Source organism: Triturus cristatus, chromosome 11, assembly GCF_964204655.1.
Source record: "Triturus cristatus chromosome 11, aTriCri1.1, whole genome shotgun sequence".
Classification (NCBI taxonomy): Eukaryota; Metazoa; Chordata; class Amphibia; order Caudata; family Salamandridae; genus Triturus; species Triturus cristatus.
The window spans coordinates 373,762,045-373,783,049 of record NC_140594.1 but is presented as its reverse complement, the minus strand read 5'-3'; the positions used below and the strand labels follow the sequence as shown (position 1 = coordinate 373,783,049).

The 21,005-nt window shown below is 45.8% G+C and overlaps 1 protein-coding gene across 1 annotated transcript in view; it reads left to right on the top strand.

The window, feature by feature from the left end:
* LOC146784215 (uncharacterized) overlaps positions 1–21,005 on the top strand; it is a 205,315-nt gene that overhangs the window by 69,492 nt on the left and 114,818 nt on the right. Inside the window, exons 3-5 of the mRNA XM_085634359.1 lie at positions 12,517–12,565; positions 12,661–12,810; positions 18,915–18,987. Coding sequence (XP_085490485.1) covers positions 12,517–12,565; positions 12,661–12,810; positions 18,915–18,987 — 272 coding nt within the window. The remainder of the gene's footprint in view (positions 1–12,516; positions 12,566–12,660; positions 12,811–18,914; positions 18,988–21,005) is intronic.

The window sequence follows — 21,005 nt, the reverse complement described above, 5'->3', positions numbered from 1 at the left end:
GATGTTCTGTGATAGGGTATTAAAGCAGGGGTTCTGACCATCTGCTTGCTGCTATAGTGCTCAATATGCTGACAATTTAAGCAAGCGAGGGCAGCAGCCACTATCTTGTCTACTTTCCGTCATAAAGATTCCCAGTCATGTAGCTGGTAAGTGCAATTGCGAACCAAGCAAAACCGCTCCCTTAGTGACGCACACCTAACGGGGAGGCTCTTGTGCCACCAACCATTGTCTACCTCCGCACCCTAAGTAGCTGTAATCATAACATAAATAAGCCCACAGATGGCAAGTGCAACACAGTGCTAAGTATTTTTTAGTTGCTTAACATAGATAACCTTACACGACTCAGGCGGTCACCAATCTGTAGACAAATGACATAAAACAGCGCTTTGGAAAGCAGAAGAAAAAGGGGGTGTGGACTGACACTAATCTGAAGGCCCATGACATATAATAGCGCCATAGGGAGCAGTCGCGAAGGGTGTAGATCACCACATTATTTCCCCATAGTAGCCTACATAATTGTGCCCACTCTAACCTGCCCATTGCTTACCAGCGAAATAGTTGTTTGTGATGGGAGGAAAACCTTGTCGCCCCTTTGAAAGTCAATGAATCATACCAAACGGTCAATTTGTGGATGGGAACCCCTGAATATATCAGCAGGGAAATGTTGTGCCTCAAAGCTGAAACCACGTTCAAACCCCCGATCCCAAATAGCGCAGGGTTACTACCAGGATGCCGCAGCCTCTCAAATTTGACGTATGGCATGACTCTTATGTGCACTTCCACTCCCAAAAAGTAGGGTGCATCTTGGCGTTAAATCCCAGATTGAATGGTGTTTAATTTGTCTACCTCCCCCAAGATGCAAAGCTAAGTGTGTCACGCCGGGAACGGCGCCTGGGACCTTAAACAATGCAAATTTACAGCATCCGTGGCTGGCCAGGGATGCAGGTGCAGCTAAAATTAACAAGTAACTCCCCATGTAAATTGAAATGTAAATAATAACAACCTGACCCCTTAACTTCCTAATGATCGATGAAGCAGGTAATTTGACGCTGTATGAGTGTGCTGAAGCCTACGTTGCAGAAATGGGATGAACTTCAAAGTGCAGCGCATGCCAACTGAGTGCGCATGATTGACCAGTGTTATTACGAATGGCACATTTAGAGTACCCAATCATCTAAGACGGGTGTAGCGTGCCAAATAACCGCTCGGAATAGTTGTAGGGGTCTCCCAATTCAATTACAGGTGAAACAGTTAATTCATGGACTTGGAGTGCGCAAAATGATAGTACCTGCGGCACTTCTACCAATTCAACCCCATAACCTGGATGTACAGCAAGTATAGGAAGCAGACGACATGATGCCCAGCAACGACTTCTGATACCCTGAGATACAACTACGATCATTATACATATTGCTATACTTGTTATGCTAATTATTCTGATATAAGCAAGTCACTGTAAATTCAACCACCGTTACAAAAGTTACAGTTCACCCGGAATATCATTACAGCCAATACAGGAAGCAGACAGCATGATGCGCAAGGACTTCTAATATTATGTGATAACACTACATCTACGACATATGTTGTAATACAAAAGCTTCGCCAGCCAGAATACAGATTGCAGGGGAAAAGAACAAATAAACGGTCTATGATGACTATGATTCTTGTATGAATCGCACTGGCAGATTTTAATGGTTCTTTAACATGCGGCGCATTGGGAGACCAAAATTCCCGATCGGAAATAGTAAATATATCAAGATCCGGGCTAATAACCTTGAGCTGAAATGCATTCGATCCCCACCCGCCGTCCCAGCTCCAAAATAGCGAGAGCCGCCTTTCACCGCAAGCCGCCTCCCTCCGTACCTTGAGCTAACGTCTGGCTGTTTTAGGCGAACCGCGCCGGAAGTGGGAGGACCCTAGATGTGGAGACAATAATGAGGGGGCTGGTGGACAGCAAGAAAAGACTGCGCCCCACATGCTATGACACGAGGTAAATCACCCTCGTGTACAACAAAAGACTGTTCCAAAGGTGTTTTTACCTCCCTCATCTGGTTTTAGTGAAACATCCTGCCGCGAGCCGCTCCCAATGCCTGGCGGGGATATGCGAGGGAGTGATCAGTAGGTAAAATAATACGGCAAGCACCGTATGAAGAGATGTAAAGAGGTATAGCCGCCGTTTCAACAACAATTGCACCACCAACTGAGGTTTCGAATGGCCAAAATGTTCCAACCCACTGCACGAAACCCCTTGCAAATAATAAACATCACATTGCCTTAACAGCTAAGCAGTAACTCATTACATGTATAATTATTCCGCACCATCTAAGCTAAATCATCTAGAGATGCTAATAAATACATAGATACATGAACAATAATGCGTTATGCGAAAGAATGAAACACGATGAACCACAGAAAAGCTCTTGTAAATGTCTCTAGTCATAACCAAACGGGAACGTTCGTCCTCCGCAGAATAGCAATACGAAACCTCCAGAGCTTTGCAAATTTAAGACTATGGGATAAAACAGGATACAGCTACGAAAAAGCTGCACAGGAGATAACCCCTCATTGTTTTCTTTGTGGATTTGTAGAGTTTGAAGCTGAATACCCAACATAGATCACAAATAACAACGCAAATGAAATTCTTGAAAGACACATCTCAAAAATCATGAATTCCCTCTCACGTATGGTTCCTCACACAACGCGCTCTTTTATATGGAATTACACGCGAAACAACGGCGCTTCCCCCGCATGTAACACTCCATAATGTGCACACCGAAATATTATTCAAAACTTTTAGCGCGAATACCCTCAATAATAAACCACATTTGTAGAGCACGAACAATTACTACAACTAGGGAGGTGGATGTCCCCTCGCATATCGCAGCAAGACGCCTCCACTATGAACAGTATGATCCCTATCACAACGTGGCCTTCATAGGAAATACCCGCGAAACACTCAAAATGAAATTAGTTAATTAAAATATCCGATCGCAACAGACCCCATGTAGCTACGCCTAGGCCCCCTCAAACCTCCTGTGCCACACGCAACACTCCGCCGATTCGACTCCCTCCACGTCGGCGATGTGCCCCTGCAGCTTGCCGGAGGTTCGAAGGGACAAAGAGGCTGAGGATCGCAGGGCGCGGATTCAAATAAGCCTTCCAGCGCGCCCTGACGACGTCACTTCGTTCAGCCCCCTTTTCCTGCCCTGGGGGAAGGTCCAGTCCCGTGGCGCTACTAAGGGCGCCCCGCCTCTAGGCGCGGGGGGCGCCGGTCAATATATATGGTCCTGATGTTGATGACCCTGAGTTTTATGACGAGGTCTAGAACAAAGTCTATAGGTTACAGCCGTCTCCCATAGTTTGTTGGGGGAGATCTGAATGTGGTCTTGGATCCGGCCTTGGACCGCAACTCCAGGGTGGTACCTGTAGTCAAAAAAGCCACACAAGCCATTAAAAATGGTGTGCAAAAGTTATCCCTCATAGAAATCTGGAGGTTGAAGTGACCGGGGGAGCAGAAGGGTACATGTCACTCCTACACACACCGCTCCTGGTCTTGGCTAGACTATTGGTTGGCTACTGATGAGATAAACCCGTTGATCACTTAAGTACTCCACCTACCTAGAACGCTTTCTGACCACTCCCCATCGCTGTTTCAAATGATCATACCCACATACACACCGCCCCAATTCCAATGGAGGCTGCAGGCCGCGGCCCTGCAATACCAGGTGTTCCGGGAGGGGGTGAGGGATGCCATTATGAATTATTTTGATGAAAACACTGGCTCAGTTGAAAATTTGGGTACGCTATGGGAAGCGTTCAAGGTGATGATCCGAGGTGTATGTATAGGATTGCAGGCAGGGGTGCTTAAATCGCTTTGGGGATCTATGAAGTGTCTGGAACAGGACCTGATAGAACTGGAACGTCAGTATGAAATCAATACACTAGCGTCAATTAGAACTAAAGTAACTGAATATAATGATTTAGCGGACTCAGAAGTAAAACATATGTCCCAACGCTGGACAGCCAGATATTATGGGGAGGGTGGAAGACCAGGTAGGGCTCCAGCAAACAAAATCAAAACGCCTTGGGCAAAAAACAATATGGTGCAATCTATTGTGGATGGGGATACTGGGCATTGTGACAGTGCAGGTATCCTTGGCACTTTTGTACAGTACTATACGGATATGTATAAATCTAGGCAGACAGCGGATCAAGATGAAATAGCACAGTATCTGGAGGATATTGCCTTGGTTTGGTTGTCGAAAGGGCAGCAATATTTTTTAATGCACTCGATAACGGTAGGCGAAATACGAGATGCGATCCCCGCTTTGCCTAATGGCAAAGCTACAGGCACAGATGGGCTCCCTGCGGAGTTTTATAAGGAGTATATTGATTTACTGGTGCCACAACTACATACCATGTTTGAAGATGCCTATGAACAGCAGATGCTGCCGGGCACACTACGTGAGGCATTCATTATAACATTATTGAAGCCAGGAAGGAATCAGATAAATGCGAATCATATCGACCACTGTCCTTAATGAATACGGACGTTAAAATACTAGCAAAAGTCCTGGCCACCAGGTTACAACTACTGTTAACTTTCATGGTGCTGCCGGATCAGTCGGGTTTTGTCCCTGCTCGGTCCACGTCTCATAACCTGCGAACGCTCTTTGCAGTCCTACATCTTCTGGAACGTACTTTGCCTGCTGCGGCGGTCCTCTTGGACGCCGCAAAGGCATTTGATTCCACCTCCTGGCGATACATAATAGCGGTGTTACATCGTATTGGGGTACCCTTCATTTTCACTAACTGGATCAAGTTATTGTATACAGAGCCAGTGGCTCGAGTGCGAGTAAATAGTAGGACATCCAATCAATTCCCCATTCGACGTGGGACAAGGCAGGGCTGTCCTTTGTCACCAATACTCTTCGCGATAGTGTTGGAGCCACTGGCCTGTATATTGAGACAGCGTCATCCAAAAGCGGCGTTGCGCTTTCATCAGAGGCCATTGGCGATTTCCATGTACGCGGATGACATGGTTTTATATGTGCGTGAACCAGCAGTGTATCTGGAGCAACACATTAGGGAGTATATAAGGTTTGAATGGCACTCTGGTTTGGGAATAAATTGGAATAAATCAGTAGTGATCTCTTTGACAGCATGCACGGCGCGGTTTGAACTGGGATTCCCTTTGGTGTGGAGTGATGAACCAGTTAAATATCTAGGTGTGTAGATTCACAGGGACCCGCAATGTGTTATCAGTGAAAACTATGGCACTGCGATCACCCGGCTTGAAGAACAGGTCACTAGATGGATACTCCTACCATTGACGTTCGCTGACAGGGTGGCTCTGCTTAAAATGGCAGTTCTACCAAAATGTGTATACCTGTTTGTCACCATACCCATAATATTGAAACCACATTTTTTTTAACACACTCCGCGGATTATTGATTACATTGGTCTGGGGGGGGGGGGGGAAGCTGCGTGTTAAATGGGAGGTCTTGACACGCCCCTATCAGATGGGAGGCTTTAGAGTACCTGATATGAACTTATACTACTTATGTTTATGTGCACAAGCGCAATATGCCTTTTACTGGCAAAACGCGCCACCATACACACCACATGTAGCGGTTGAGGCATGGGCTGTGCGACCAATACCACTGAAAGCGATGATTGTAAATGCAAATACGGTGTTTGAAAAAGGTGAAATCGATACGGTACAATGTACAGCTCATGCTTGGAACGAACTTGGGAAGCGTGCTGCGAGATTACCATTGTATGCACCGTCAATGCCGCTTCTGCATCATGAGGGAATATCAGTGACAGGTGAAACAGGCTCACTCACAGTTTTGCAAGGTGCGGGAATCTACACTATGGGAGATGTTTACCCTGCTGGCAAATTTATCGAGCTTCAGGCATTTGTGGGGGTGGAGGACAGGCCTGCTATGGCAACGTTTATATATAGTAGGCTGAGAGCTGTGATTAGGGCATTATACCCCTGTTTCCCGTATAAGCCTCCTACTCTAACAGCGTTACAGATACTATACACCTCGCAACTTAGAACTAAATTAATCACTAGATTGTACAATGCCTCGCAGGCTGATGAGGCGGCTGTTGCTATGGGCCCTATGGGAAGATGGAATGATATATTGCCACAGCCGATCACAGAAGATGAATGGAAAACATGTTGTAGGCTAACGGGTCAGTATGCGTCTAATGCGAACCTGCGGCTGATCCACTATAAATATATTCATCAAATGTATTATACACCAGCGCAACTACATAAATATGGGCTCAGGGATTCGCACTGCTGTAGGCGCTGTGGTGCAGATAATGCTGACTTCTGACACTTGGCGTGGAGTTGTCTGAAGGTGTCTGAATTCTGGTGCAAGGTCACAGGGGCCTTAGGTGCTATTGTTGGCGAGAGACGCAGGGTTTCCATACATTGGGATGGCAGACCTTCACCACATATAACACATTGGCTCAGAGATATCGCATATTGTCGTGATCAACTTGTATGTTATGGGGAGGAACTGCCACAAGCCTCAAGACTACGGGACATTTGGGGACCTTTCACTGCTTACATATTAGTGCACTCCGCTACCGAATAGTGCCTCCGAATATGCTCCTGAAATTGATGTATGTTTCACTGCTAAGCTGTGCGCTACTGGGATGTACTTGAATTTGATGATATTGTCACAACTTGCTACTGTGTATGCTGTAATATGGATAAAAGGATGAACATGTATTCTTGATGTTATTAACTGAAACTTTTATAAATAAAATATAATTTCAATACTTCCTATTTTAGATAGATCAGTCGAAAGGGCAGGCCAGATTTCTTCCCTGGAGGACAGTAGTGGCTCTCCAGGATGGGTCTAATGGATGCCTGGAGTACACTGAACCTCACCATTCGTGACTTCACCCACTACTCTCCCACGGGACAATCATTTGTGCAGTGAGACTACTATTTGGTCTCCTCCTTATTGCAAGCCTATGACCAGGATGTGACCATTGACATATCTGCTTTTTTTTTAACCATTTTCCTGTTACTATTTCACCTAAGTGCTTGCATTCCTGCCCACACAATCAAATGTGGCGACTTACTGATGGTATACTGCAAAATCACGTGGTCCAGGCTGAGATAAGGGGGCAAATTGATTGCTTCTTCCAGACCAATGATACAGAAGACATTTCCCCTCCCTTCTGTGGGGAACCTTCAAATCAGTCCTCTGAAATTCCCTCATCACCATCTCAACTAAGTTCAATACCGTAAGGTGAGACAAGCATTTGCAGCTTGAAAGGCAGTTGAGAACCTCTGCTCAAAAAGAGCTAAAAGCTCTTGACTGTGGCAAAGCTGAGTATTCACCATTATGAATGAGACAAAAGTACTATACAGGCGGTAATAAAGCATGTTGTTAAACTCTGGGCCAAATGTCACAGAGAAAGAGTGTCTTGGATCATTAGCCCGAACGGGATGGAGGCCCAGACAGACAAAGCCATCACCCAGGAATTTGAGCATTTCTACTCGTATCTCTACGCCGATGAGCAGTGTGAGCAGAAAGTTATAACTCAATATGTCTACAATGCACTCATTACACCTCTCCCTTCCCAGGACGCCACCCACCTTGAGGAGGACATCAAGTTGGCAGAGATCATTTCCTGCATCTCTCGCATAAAGGTCGAGAATGCACCAGGCCTGGATGGCTTCATCCCAGCTTTCTACAAGACATTCTCCCCACAGTTGGCCCCCCTTCTTCTCTGTTTAATTCCATCAGTGACTCGGGCCGTTTGCCACCTACCATGTGTGATGTGCTGATCTCGGTGATCCCTAAATCATGGAAAGACCCAGCCCAATGTTCTTCACAGCGGTCCTTCTTCTTTCTGAATGTTGATGCCAAACTGTTCACAGGGGTCCTGGCTGGACGGCTAAGCCCGTATATTCAGGGACTGGACGACTCTGATCAGGCAGGCTTTTTTCCTGAAAGGATCTGCAGCAACATTCCTTGGGGAGAGGATGTGGTCTAACAGCCAGGGTGGTCGATCTCAATTCTGTGGAACTGGTTCGAGTCTCAGCAATGACGCTCAACATCCTGTGATTCTGCACAAATCATTTAATCTCCCCGCGCTTAACAAAAATGAATGTGCCCTTATGTAATGCAACTGGTACTCATGTAAAGCGCTCTGATACCTAATCCTTTCGGGTCAACTTTGCGTTATATAAAACTCTGAAGAAAAAAAACACACCACCAAATGCATCCTACACCTTATTGATAAGACTCCCTGTAGGTCTCCGCTTCTGCTCTCTTACAATGCCAAGAAGGCGTTCGATAGAGTACACTGGCCTTTTCTAGGAGCAACTCACAAAAAATTCAGACTAGGTCCCCAGTTTTGTAGATGGATATAGAGCGGTTTTATCTGCCTGTGTACTGGTCACTGGCATTCTCTCACAAACATTTTGGGTACGCTAGGGGGCTAGACAGGGGTGCTCATTATCACCCCTTCTTTTCGCTCTGTAAATAGAGCCCCTGGCTAAAAGAATTAAAGTGAACCAGCAGATCGCTAGGATCACTATGGGAGGGCGGGATCATAAACTGGCCCTCTGTGATGATAATGTTCTGGTCTCCTTATTGAATCCCTTAACCTCAGTCCCTGCCCTTCTTCACAAACTACGCTCTGGTTTTAAAATCAATGCTCAGAAATCCCAAGGGGCAGATTTATATCAGACTTGCGCCACTTTTACGCCGCCGTTGCGTCACTTTTGTGATGCAGCGGCGGCGTAAACCCTGCGCCATGTTGCGCCCCATTTACATCGTGACGCATCTATGGAGATGCGTCACGGTGTAAAGCCCTGCGCCACATGAAACCTGCGTCAGGTTTCATGTGGGCGTTTCTACTCAGGGGGGGGCGTTCCGTCGCAGGAACGCCCCTGAAAAGTGACTCAGTGAAATCTATAAGATTTCACTGAGTCACTTTCCCAACGCTGATGCGTCAAAACCCTGCGCCTGCTTGAAGCAGGCGTAAGGCTTGACGCACCATGTTAGGGATAGGGTAGGTTGGAACAGTGCTGGAGTTGCGTTGCGCTTGCGACGCAACTTCAGCACTGCGCCAACCTTACGCCGGCAGATGCGTCACGTATATGCTTGTCCTTGCGCCACGATGCACCGCATTGTAAATGCGCCGCATCTGCGGTGGCGCAAGGGCAAACTTGCGTGACGCATCTTCCCTGGCGCATCCATGCTGATTTGCAGGGATGCGCCAGGGAACATAAATCTGCCCCCAAATAATTAACTTATATACCCCAGCCAATGATCACCTCACTCTGCAGGGTATGTTCCCACTCTCTTGGGTGTCCCGTATTTGGGATTCATGCTGTGTTCCTCAGTATCTAAACTGCGGAATGCAACTATAAAGAACTTGCAGCAGCAGCTACCTTCAACTTGCAGGCTTGGCGCACTGGGAGCCTCTCCTGGTAGGGCCATCTGGCCACTATAAAAATGTCTCTCCTAATCACAATTCTTTATGTCATAAAGACCCTCACAGCTCAATTTCTGACCCATGTCCTTCCCAAAACTTCAATTTCTGATCGAGTCCTTCATGTGGGAGGGCAAGACACTGTGTATAGGCACGAACCTAGCATACCTCTCGCAGACTGATGGCAGACTGTACATACCACACCTTACCACATACCATCTCACCGTCTAGTTGCACTACATGCTAGTGTGGCACAGGCCTACCTCGGAGAAACATTGGTCCTTCACAGATCTGGTAATCAACGGTATGCACATATGGAAGGTCTCATGGCTGGCAAAACATCATCGACCATGGGACGTCTACTCTGCATCTGTGACCAGGGACACTTTGGAGGCCTGGGATAGGGTTTCTACCTCCCTGAGGCCTAACCACCCCGTTATCGCCTCTTACACCAGTAATCAGCAACCCTAACTCCCCCGGTTTTGATGGGCAAGGGCTTTAACACGTGGCAGGAAGCTAACTGTAAGCAAATTGCCAATTTCTCGAATGCTTGCGCTATATAAACATTCGCTATTGAGTCGCCCAGCCCTCCAATAGGGCCTCACGCTGCTTGGGCCCTTACCATTTTCAAAAAATAGTCATCACTAAATCAAATGACAAATGGCTGTTATCTGAACTCTGCAAAATGATGCTTTGGACGCCCTCTCCTGTCAAGGTGGCCGCACAACTCTGATGGGAAACTGTGTTAGAAAATACAATAACACATAACGAATGGGCGGATATTTATTGCAAGGTGCATATTTCCATGACTAGTATGACGGCTAGGGAGGCAGTGCTCAAAATGACCCACTACTGGTATTACACACCAGAATACCGAGCGAAGTGGAATCCAAGTGCTCCCTCCATGTGCTAGCCTAACTGTGGGTCCACAGGCAAGTTGACACACTTGCTTTGGCACTGCCCCAAACTCAAAAGTTACTGGGAGTCGGTGCTGGGCGACATCGACAGTATTTTCAACAGGGCCTACTCCAGTTCCCTAGCTATATCCTGCTTCGGCCTCCCTAATGCTCCAGTGTGTAGCCAGACGGGTACTCACGGCTCATTGGAGTATGGACTAAGTGGCAGAATATATCTACTGGCTTCTCAAGCTGGGGGATACTCTGGGCATGTGGAAGATTTCCTCTACAATAAACCACCAGCAGCGACAATTTGAGAAGCGGTGAGTCCCCCAGTGGCGGCCAGCATGGCTCGCGGGTGGCGGATCACGGGGGAGGGGGGTCATGTGGGGAGGGAATAAAAAAATAAATCAACTTACCTTGAGGCCGGGTCCTGCATCTCTTGCCTTCGACTCCAGGAACAAGAAGCAGGCAGCCAGACTCCCACCCCTAGGCCAATCACAAGGCTGAAATGTAGCATTGTGATTGGTCTGAGCGCCGTGACATGGCGCTCAGCCGGGCACTGGAGGGATGGGCATGTTCTCCATGAAGGCTGGAACGCAGTCTGCATGGAAAACAAGGAAAGTGCGCATGACTAGTTTGGGCAACCCGAGAGGGCAGAGGAGTCATTGCGCACTTTGGAGTGGTTGTTCAGAGAGCAAAGCAGCCCTGCCTACCAACCCGCCTGCAAAGCAGCAGGACACGAAGCATAAAATGATAAGTTATTATCAATTCATTCTAAGTTATTATCATTTCATGTTTCTACTTGGCACGAGCCATAGCGGCGGAGCTGCCACTGGAGTCCCCTGCATGAATTTTCTTGTAAATGAATTTAGGGAACTCTCTTGACCGAAATATTTGTGAATGCTTCACCTAACAGACCTGGATTTGTGCACAGCGGTGAACACAATCCCGCCCCTAAGACGCCCAATACGACACCCCCTTTTTTTCTGTTCCTTTACCAAGCTTGTGAGAAAACTGGACGTTATTCTTGTTATTTCCCCTAATTCCCCCACCCCCACGGTTCCAATTACTTACCTCCCACCTCAGCCAACCTCGATAGCTGCACCAGCCAGTGGATGTAGGTGGGAGCATGTGTTACCCCGTTTAAGAATTAAAGAAAAAACTGATTTGAACTATAAAACACATGAATGGTTCCATGTCAATACTCATGTACCACCCATGGAATTTCCCCTTCATGTAATATAGGGCATAGCGCTACTTTGCGTTATTTTAGGAAAAATACCAATGCAAATAATAATTTGCTTTGGAAAGTAAATACCGACAATCACTTTTATAATGCAGACCCGGCGCAAAGTGTTACTAAATTTCCTCCAAAGTCTACGACATCAAGAGCTTCAGGTAAAGTACTTTGTCTATATTTCTGTCTTTATATTTTACTAATCGAAAAAGTAAATGTTTTTACATATCAATTGTAATTTTTTTAACAGTTTTAACAATTTAAATTATTAATTATAATCATCAAAGTTTATATGATTTATTCTATACAGGATTAAATGGTTTATTTTATACATGAATAAACTTATTATTAAAAATAAAAAAATAAACATAGGCCTTGTGTTTTGTTTCTGTTCTATTGAAAGCCTTGATGGCCTTTGTCTGATATGGTACCAGGTCTTCCATCAAGTATCCGATCTGATTCCAGTGCCTGTTCACCGAATTAGCTCTCTTACAAGTCCATTGTCTTGCTTCTGTTTGTTTGCTTTGGATACAGGTATGTGTGTTTCTGTGTGTATTTGTTTTTCCTCTAGCACAAGTCCCCATGGCGGGTGACTCCCATGTGCATGGTGTGGCACCAGGCCTGTTCCCTGTGTGTGCTCTCATGCCAAACCGGTTTCTTTTTTCTGCACTGATACTAGTTTCTGTCTGATGTGATTTCTGGCCTGGTGCTGTATGTCCACTCTCTAATAGAGCCATCGTGTCCTATTTGTGCTCATACACTAGGTCTGGTGTCCTTGTAAGCTCTAACGGCAGGTCTCGTAGCCTGAGATTGTTCTGGTGCCAGATAACGTGCTTGTCTCTGGGCCGATGACAGTCTTGGTGAACGTTCTTTTCTAATGCCAGATTTTGGTCTTTCCTTCAGATCCTGATTGAGTTCTGCCAGGGCGGTGCCCTAGATGCGGTAATGTTGGGTAAGTCTTCAATCAGATCACCTGTCCTCTGATCACCATGGTTCTCCTTGTTGAGGGTTTTCAGGTGTTCCTCTTGTTTCTCATTTCTTGGCCAGAGCTGGACCGATGCCTCACCGAGCCGCAGATCCAAGTGGTTTGTCGCCAGATTTTACAGGCCCTGGAATACCTGCATGGGCACAGCATCATCCACCGGGACCTGAAGGCAGGCAACATACTACTGACCATGGAGGGTGATGTCCGGCTGGGTAAGCATCTCACATTGACCACTCTCTCCTAAGCACTCCAGTTCTATTGTTCATACCTTAGCAATGCACTCTTTATACTCATTCTTCAACACCCTGTTTTTCCCCTCTAACCTCAGTACCTACTGTCCACTTGTTCCTCAACACCTCAGTTCTACCACTCTTACTCAAGCAGCTCAATCCTCCCACTCTTACCTCAACACAGAGCTGCCCCCACTATCCTCAGCCCTGCACTTCTTTCACTCAGTATATCACCCCACTCCCTCTTAAGCTCTTCATAGAATCCTCTCTTCTCAGCACTTCACTCCTACCTTCCTGGACCTCACTCCTACTTACCACTTATTCCCTAGAACTCACCCATTCCACTTAGTAGCTCACTCTTAAAGTAGTCTTCTAAGCACCTGAGCATACCTTTTTCCTCCATCTCACCGCTCCAGCATTCTACTGACAACGTTTTCTATACCACCATAATTCTGTAACTCCCTCCTAAACCCCTTGCTCCTATTACTAATTAATAACCCTACAGCATTCTCTCCACTACTAATACTTCCACTCTGCACTTTACTCTTTCCACTCACCCAAGTTAGTAGCTGGATAAATAAAACACCCCATTCTCACTTTGAGTAACATCCCAAATGGCACTCAGGGAGTCACCCAAGAAATCATGCAAAGCAAGTGTCCGCAGCATTCCCTATGCAGGTTTTTGTATTTGCTTCTGTGTGTCTTCGTTTGTTACATTCTGACTCTTATTTACCCATCTTGTTACTTCTTTCATCTTTCTTTCTTTTTTTCCACTTTTTTCAGTCTTTCTTACTGCCTTTCTTTTTTTGTTCCCATTTATGTACATCTTTCCTGCAATCTTTTCATTCTGCTTTCCTTCTTTATATCTTGGTTCAATGTTTATTCTATCTATCCATTCCTCTATCTCTCCTTCCATCTTTCCTTCTTCTTTTCCATATTTTCTTCAGTCTTTCTTTACTTGATTTTTCGTTTCTATTTCTCTTTGTAGCTTCTTCTTTCCTTCTTTCTGTACTCTTTATGTCTTCTTTGCTGTGCCGCCTTTCTATTTGTTTCCATAATTTTCTTCTGCATTGCATATTTTTATAATCTTTCCTTTTTTTATCTTTTTTAATTTTTTCCCTGTTTTTGTTTTTCCTCCTCTTCCTCTTTATTTCCCTCACACTCTGCCTTCATTTGCACCCTCCACTTCTGCTTTCACTGAAATGTTCATTATTTCATCTGCACTCTCTTTTACATTGGGTTTAGCATCTTTTTGGAGCCAGCTAAGTCCCCGCCATTCTGCCCAGTTAGGCTTTTCTCCTGCAGGATATTTATGTGCATTTGAACAGAGACCTTGTACTCTCCACCAAAGTCGAGGCCCAGAAAAAGCAATTAGATCATTTAATATGGCAGAAGAACCTTCCATACTGTAGATGCTAAAGTAGGGCGTTCACTACAGCCTTGACCTCAACTCAGACCTTCTCTCCTCGATGTTGGAAGAATCCCAGGCACATTCCTCCACTTCTGTTATTCTGTAGAATACAGCTGATTGTACTTAAATGGCATGTAAAGTCTGGCGCTGACCCATGAACTAGGTAAAATATTGCAGTGAAATGTAATTTCCTATTGTTGTAGTGTGTCCATCTCCCACCGCACTCCTTTAGCAGATCCTAACATAGCCTCTTAGGGGCAGATTTACAAGAAACTGACGCATCGTAGGGATGCGTCAGTTTCCTTGCGCCAGCCTGCGATACCCTTGCGCCACCACGGATGCGTCGTATGGTAAATACGGCGCACAATGGCGCAAGGATTGACAGATGCATTAGAAATTCTTGACGCATCTGTTGGCCCAAAAGTCATGCATTGATGGAGTTGTGTTGAAAGCACGATGCAACTCCAGAAATGCATGTTGAGGCCTATATTTATTGTACTGCATCACTCCTTACGCCTGCTTCAAGCAGGCGTAAGGTTTTGATGCAGTGGCGGTAGAAGTGGCACAGTGAAATCTTGTAGATTTCACAGCGTCACTTTTACGAAGCTGTCCTGCATGGGATCGCCCACCCTGCATACATTATACCTGACGCAGATATGAGACGCAGGGCTTTACAGCGTGATGCATCTCCCTAGATGTGTCACATTGTCAATTGGCCGCATTGTTTACGCTTATCCACATTGTGTATGTGTTTCCAAGCACACCGTGGGGCACATTTACTAAGGGCTTGCGTTGCCCTTGCATGCTGCATGTCATCGCACGGCTAGGCAAGTCCTTAAGTGGGATTTACTAAGCCACAGAAAGCCGTCTGGCATGGCACTGTGTGGTTTAGTAAATCCAATATAAAGCAAAGCAGCACATATCGCTGTCTTGTGTTACATTGGGGCATACGCATACTATGGAATTTCCCATGCATCGATCCATGGTTTTCCATGCAATCCCAGATTTATAAAGGTTTGTAAACCAGGGATTGCGCCAAAATTGTGCGCTGTCTGATTTAGGCATAACGAGGAAAAATGTTATTTCTCCATTTTATTTCCTCTTTGTATGCGTGCTGCATTCTGCAAAGAGTAAAATGCCTTTCAGGATTGTTTTTTGTGCAGGATGGTGTTCTTTCCTTCTCAAAAACAATCTTCCCCTTAACTCAGGCACCCTAACAGCATGACACAAGGGTGCCTGTGTTGGCCCTAGGCAGCACACTGTGCGCCTGTGCAAGGAGGAAGCAGAAGTGTGCTATGTATTAGTAGATGTGGTGCTCTTCTGCTCTCTGCATTTCACACAACGCAGCGCCGCAAGTCATCTTGCTGAGTTGCGTTGTGTGAAACGTTAGTAAATCAGCCCCTGAGGTACTCCACAAGGTTAGGTCTTTACCTAAGCGATCTGGTCCACAGTGCTTCTTGTGTTCCCCCAAGGGTGTCTCCCAATATAGTGTGTAGTGATTCCTTAGGGCCTGTTCTAGGTTTTGGAACAAAGACCCCTTCCTGGGAATCTGTGGGGTGCTGCTTCAGTGGGACTCTGACAGTGATTCTAGGGATTCTTTGCAGGCTGTGACTATTTGGTCTTTCACCAGCTGAAGGAGGAAGACTACACCGAAGCTGTGCAGTAGTATTCGTTTCCAAGTCTGCCAAGCACCGCCTGTGCCCCACTTAAGGAAGACCTAATGCTCTCCTGTCCAAACAACACCTCGGTGCTGTGTAACCTCAGCCCACGTGACTTTCTGGAAGGGAACTCCTGATCCCTTACACATACCTCCCTTCGCCTCACAACTCCTCTTGCCCTCCTCCCCACCTCCCTCTCCTCACAGCCGTGCCTCACCCCTCTTATTGTAGAGCGTTCCGATTGTTTGTAGCTTTGGTCATGCTGTGTAGTGAAAGTTGGCCCTTGTCCGAGTCTTGTTTGTATCGAAGTATAATAGCTACAAATTACATTTTGGTTTCACCTTGCAGATGATTGAGACGTACGTAGTTTGTATTATATTGTATGTTGTCGACCCTGTTCCAGGTGGCAGAAAGTTTTGTTATGTTATTTGTGCCAGATTCATTTCAGAGATTTTTGTAAGTCCATAAAGTAAGCAAATATGTACCCGTTTTTGTTCTTCATGAATAAATGCAAAAGCTGTCTAGATCTTATGTAAGCTTTTTAAGGGCAATCACAAATGTTTGCTGATATTTGGAATGTAGTGCATGAGTGCCTGAGCACAGAAGAAGACAGAGGCCTGTGTGTAATGGGAGTGTGGTTCTGTATTGCCTAAATCTATTTACAGAAGCTAGCAGCCAAGGCAGCTTATCTCCAATGTGACCTCATTTTTTTCTGTGAATGACCCGCTCCTTACTTTCTATCCTCTTGGGCATTCCTCCTCTCTCTCAGTACAACCTACTCATGTGCATGTTTACATTAATCTCCATTATTGTATTTCTGCAAATTGCCCACACCTCATTTCAAAGATCATAACCTGTCCTCCTTTGATAGTTATACCCTGCAACCTAGCAATAACTAATTTCCTCTAGCTCGTCTATTAATGCATCAAATGTTTGCGTGAAGTCACATACCTACCTACTAATGATCAAATTTCACTCCTACTAATTTAATCCACCACAAAAATGCATGGGATGGTCTCCGTCAATAGCACATGACTGATCCCAGCACCCAACCACAACCAGTGGCAACTGGAGTAATCACGAACCTTGGGCCCCGGAGCAGCATCCTGCTCGGCGTAAGGAGCTTCAACACCTTGTCAGGGGTAGTAAGCGCTATATAATTACTATCACTTGTCTGTGTACTGTCCGACGACAACTGAACTCGCGGACAAGTGACTTCTTTTCCTTGTTCAGCCTCCATTTGCTGATTGGCTCTTTCAAATGAAGAGCATAAATTGCTGACATTCCTCTTCAGATGTGCCAATGACAATCAAATTACCGCTCTCTCAGAATGCCATGTAGTTGTTTTGGTCGAGTGCAGCGCCACATTTATTGAGAGTTTAGCTCCTCAGGGAAGTGCTCAAATTGCAGTTCGATGCTAAATGATGTTACTATGATTTTTGCGTTTTGGAGTGCGCTTTACACAAATACATTGTAAGACTTCTTTGCTTTTAGTTTTGCCCTCTTTTAATTTGTATATTGATAATGGTTTGTCTACAGGTGTAGAATAATTCTTCTAGTAGAACTGGTGCTGGCAGACCATATATTCACATTCCTCTGCTCCTCATTTTCTGTTCAAGGCTGTTAGACCCCCAACTAACACTTCTCCAGTCCCATTACTCTCCTCAGGGCTCGGAGACTCCTCTTTTCATCCATTCACTACTTCTACTCTCCAAGAGCTGGCAGCTTCCCTAATCACAAACCTCTGCCTTTACCACTATGTCAGAGGACAGGCACACTTCCCACTTACATCAAACACACAAACGTTGATGGGAGGAATGCTTGCAAATAGATGACACATAGGTACTCTATTTGGGTGGCGTTCCAACCCATCATTGTTCACCTACTATGCCACTCAAGACAGAGGCCCACTTTATGTAAATTAGAACTCCCCCTGCTCCTCATGGGAGCAGTCCATCCTGAAATGCCAGGCAATTCTCCCTCCAGAGGGAACACAAGCAACAAGCTTCAGCCTTGTTAGGCCTTTTCAGTGAGGCCTCAGTTACTCCACTCTAGTTGTTTCACTGTCCTGAGGGATGGCGGGCACATCAGATACACCCTTACCACCTGCTTCTCCCACTCTTCCCGGAAGGCAGATTCCAATCCTATTTCCTTCTCATGGCTGGCAGACTCCCCATTAACACCCTGCTCCTCCTACTCTCTTCTGGGCTAGTAGAATCCCCAGTTAAACCGCACAAAAGCTTTAACTCACCTCTGGGTTGGCAGACTCTACCAGTCACACCCATCTACTCCTGTCATTCGCTACTGGGCTGGCAGACTCCACAATCTGTTAGGGCTGTCAGCAGTGGTTAATTTGTAAAAAAAAAAAGATTGCCGGGGTTCTCGTCAGGCAGCATCTTGCACCAGCCCATTTCTCCTATTAGCATCACCTAAAACAGAACCAACTGCTAACTATGAAGTGGGGAGAGTATGTGCCGTAATGGCCAGAGCTGCAGACTTCGGAGCTGAGGAACCAGGTACGAGTCTCGATGTCAGCTAAACATCCTGTGATTCTGGGCAAATCCATTAATCTCCCTGTAAATCAATGTGTCCTTAACTGGTACTCATGAAAAAAGCCAATGTTGATGATTAAGTGCCAGTGCTGAGCACTGGAAACCACCAACTCAAATTAAGCACTGGCTGTCGGACTCCCCACTCAAATTTCTCACAATCTCTCATGGCTGGTAAGTTGCTTAGTTACACCTTTCTGCCTCTACCACTCTCCCCAGGGATGACAGTCTTCCCAGTTACACCTCCTGCTTCTGACAGTTTTCAAGATAAGCAGACCCCTAGTACACTCCCCCACAATCGTATAACTCAATTCAGAGCTGGTAGACTAAACATCCCTGTTCTGATGCCATCCTTAAGTTGATGCTGCTTTGGTTCTGTTCGTGTAATACGCTTGAATGTTATTAGTGACTCTGTTTTGCTAGGGGCTACTCTATGTCAACAGTTCTTCTTGTATATTTTTGATACAGCTGACTTTGGAGTGTCGGCGAAGAACTCAAGGATTCGGCAGCGTCGGTCATCATTTATAGGGACACCCTATTGGTATGTTTAAGCACCACCAGGAGGGTTTGTCTGTTTCACAGCAGGCATGCAAGAAGAGGTACTGGAAGCCTTATTGTGTCTGACTGGTTGGTAATGGAGGCGTGGGACAATATATGGTCCTGGTGTGTTTGTCTAACACTGTGTGCTTATGTGTGTTGGGGAAAAGGGGTAGTGTCTGTTCCTGTTAGATGTCTCACCATGCCATTGAATGCTAGAGGATGGAAGCAACCTGATTTAGTGTTTTTAACTGAAACGTGGTTTAATGAAGGCTCCAATCCTACCATTATGTGCGCCATTCCCCCAGGCTACCTGATCCTTAGAAAGGATCGACCGGTGGGTTGAGGGGGTGGTGACGCCATAATTGAAAAAATACTTTTTCCTGCTCCCTACTACCTATTCAGGAGTTAGATGGGGCCGAAGGACTTGGATTCCTTTTTGTTGCATCTGCACATCAATCTGTGGCTGGCGTACTAATCTATAGGCCTCGTGGCCTTTTCGGAAAATTTATCGAGTCTATCAGTCACGTTATCTCTCCCATTGCCACCAAATATAAACATTGCTTGGTTCTAGGAGATATCAATATCCACATGAATAAATCAGCCGAACAGGAGCCTACTAGGCTGCGGGAATCGCTTGACATTTTCAATTTGGTCCCCTATGCCCACTGCCCTACCCATGAAAAGGGACACCTCTTGGACCATATTTTCTCTAATATCAAGGTAGAAATAGACTCGTCCCTCCCATTAGTGTGGTCTGATAACTTTCTCCTTGGCTTTAGAGTTCGCAAGGATCCGTGTGGCCCGCAATCACACGCTAAACCCCGCCCTTGCAGTTTTAGACCATTTCACCAAATCACTCCTGATGCTATGAGTAGTGCACTTAGGCAGCACCCGATTCCCCTCAGCGGCAATCTTGAGGGTGATGTGCTGTGCTTGGAGAATTGGCTTAATGGCCACACATCGGAGCTCGCCCCCTCCACCATGCGCGCGGCTACAACTGGCTGTGCCTCTGCTCCCTGGTTTACAGAAGCCCTTAGAAAGAGCAAAAGTGTATGCAAACACTTGGAGACAGCGTGGCAAATTAATTTTAAACCCGAGGACAAAATTAAATACAAACAGGCCCTTAAAGTCCACTATAAAAATATTCGGGAGGAAAAGAAAAAAAATTCTCTTCTAAAATCGAGTCAGCTGGAAACAAGAGTAAATACATTTTTACCATTGTAAAAAACTTCTCGTCCCCTAGTGCGGTGGATATACCCTTCACCCCCACCAGTGAGTGGACAAACCATCCTGCGTGTTTCTTCCACAATAAAATTAAAACTATTCAAAATTCCTTTGAGATTCCACACTCGGTGAAGGAAATAATGACAGGGCCTCCACTTCATGACAATCCTGCGACGGGCTCCCTTCTCAACCAGTTTCCTCCAATTTCCCTGGAAGGATCTCTAGAAATAATTAAATCCCTTAAGTCATGCTCGCCTTCGGATTCATGTCCTGCCAAAGTACTGTCTTCTATAGCTGAGATTATAAATCCAGCCGGCTCCCTTCTCAACCAGTTTCCTCCAATCTCCCTGGAAAGATCTCTAGAAATAATTAAATCCCTTAAGTCATGCTCGCCTTCGGATCCATGTCCTGCCAAAGTACTGTCTTCTATAGCTGAAATTATAAATCCAGCCATCAGTCGGACACCTCACTGCAAAAGGGCCAGGTGCCAGCTACCTGGAAAAGTGCTAAAATCCTCCCTCTACTAAAGAAGCCGTCGGCTGACCCTCTGGTGGCCTCCAATTATAGGCCGATATCACTTCTTCCCTTCTTTTCCAAAGTTTTGAAAAAATATGTGAATCAATTTACCACCTAATATGTGGAAACCAACCATATACTCCATCAGAGTCAGTTGGGATTTAGAGCAAATTATAGCACGTCTCCAAAGCTATTAAAGAGACACTAGATAAAGGGGGAAAAGCAGTATTGCTACTGTTGGATGCCTCCACGGCTTTTGACACCGTGCCCCACGACCGG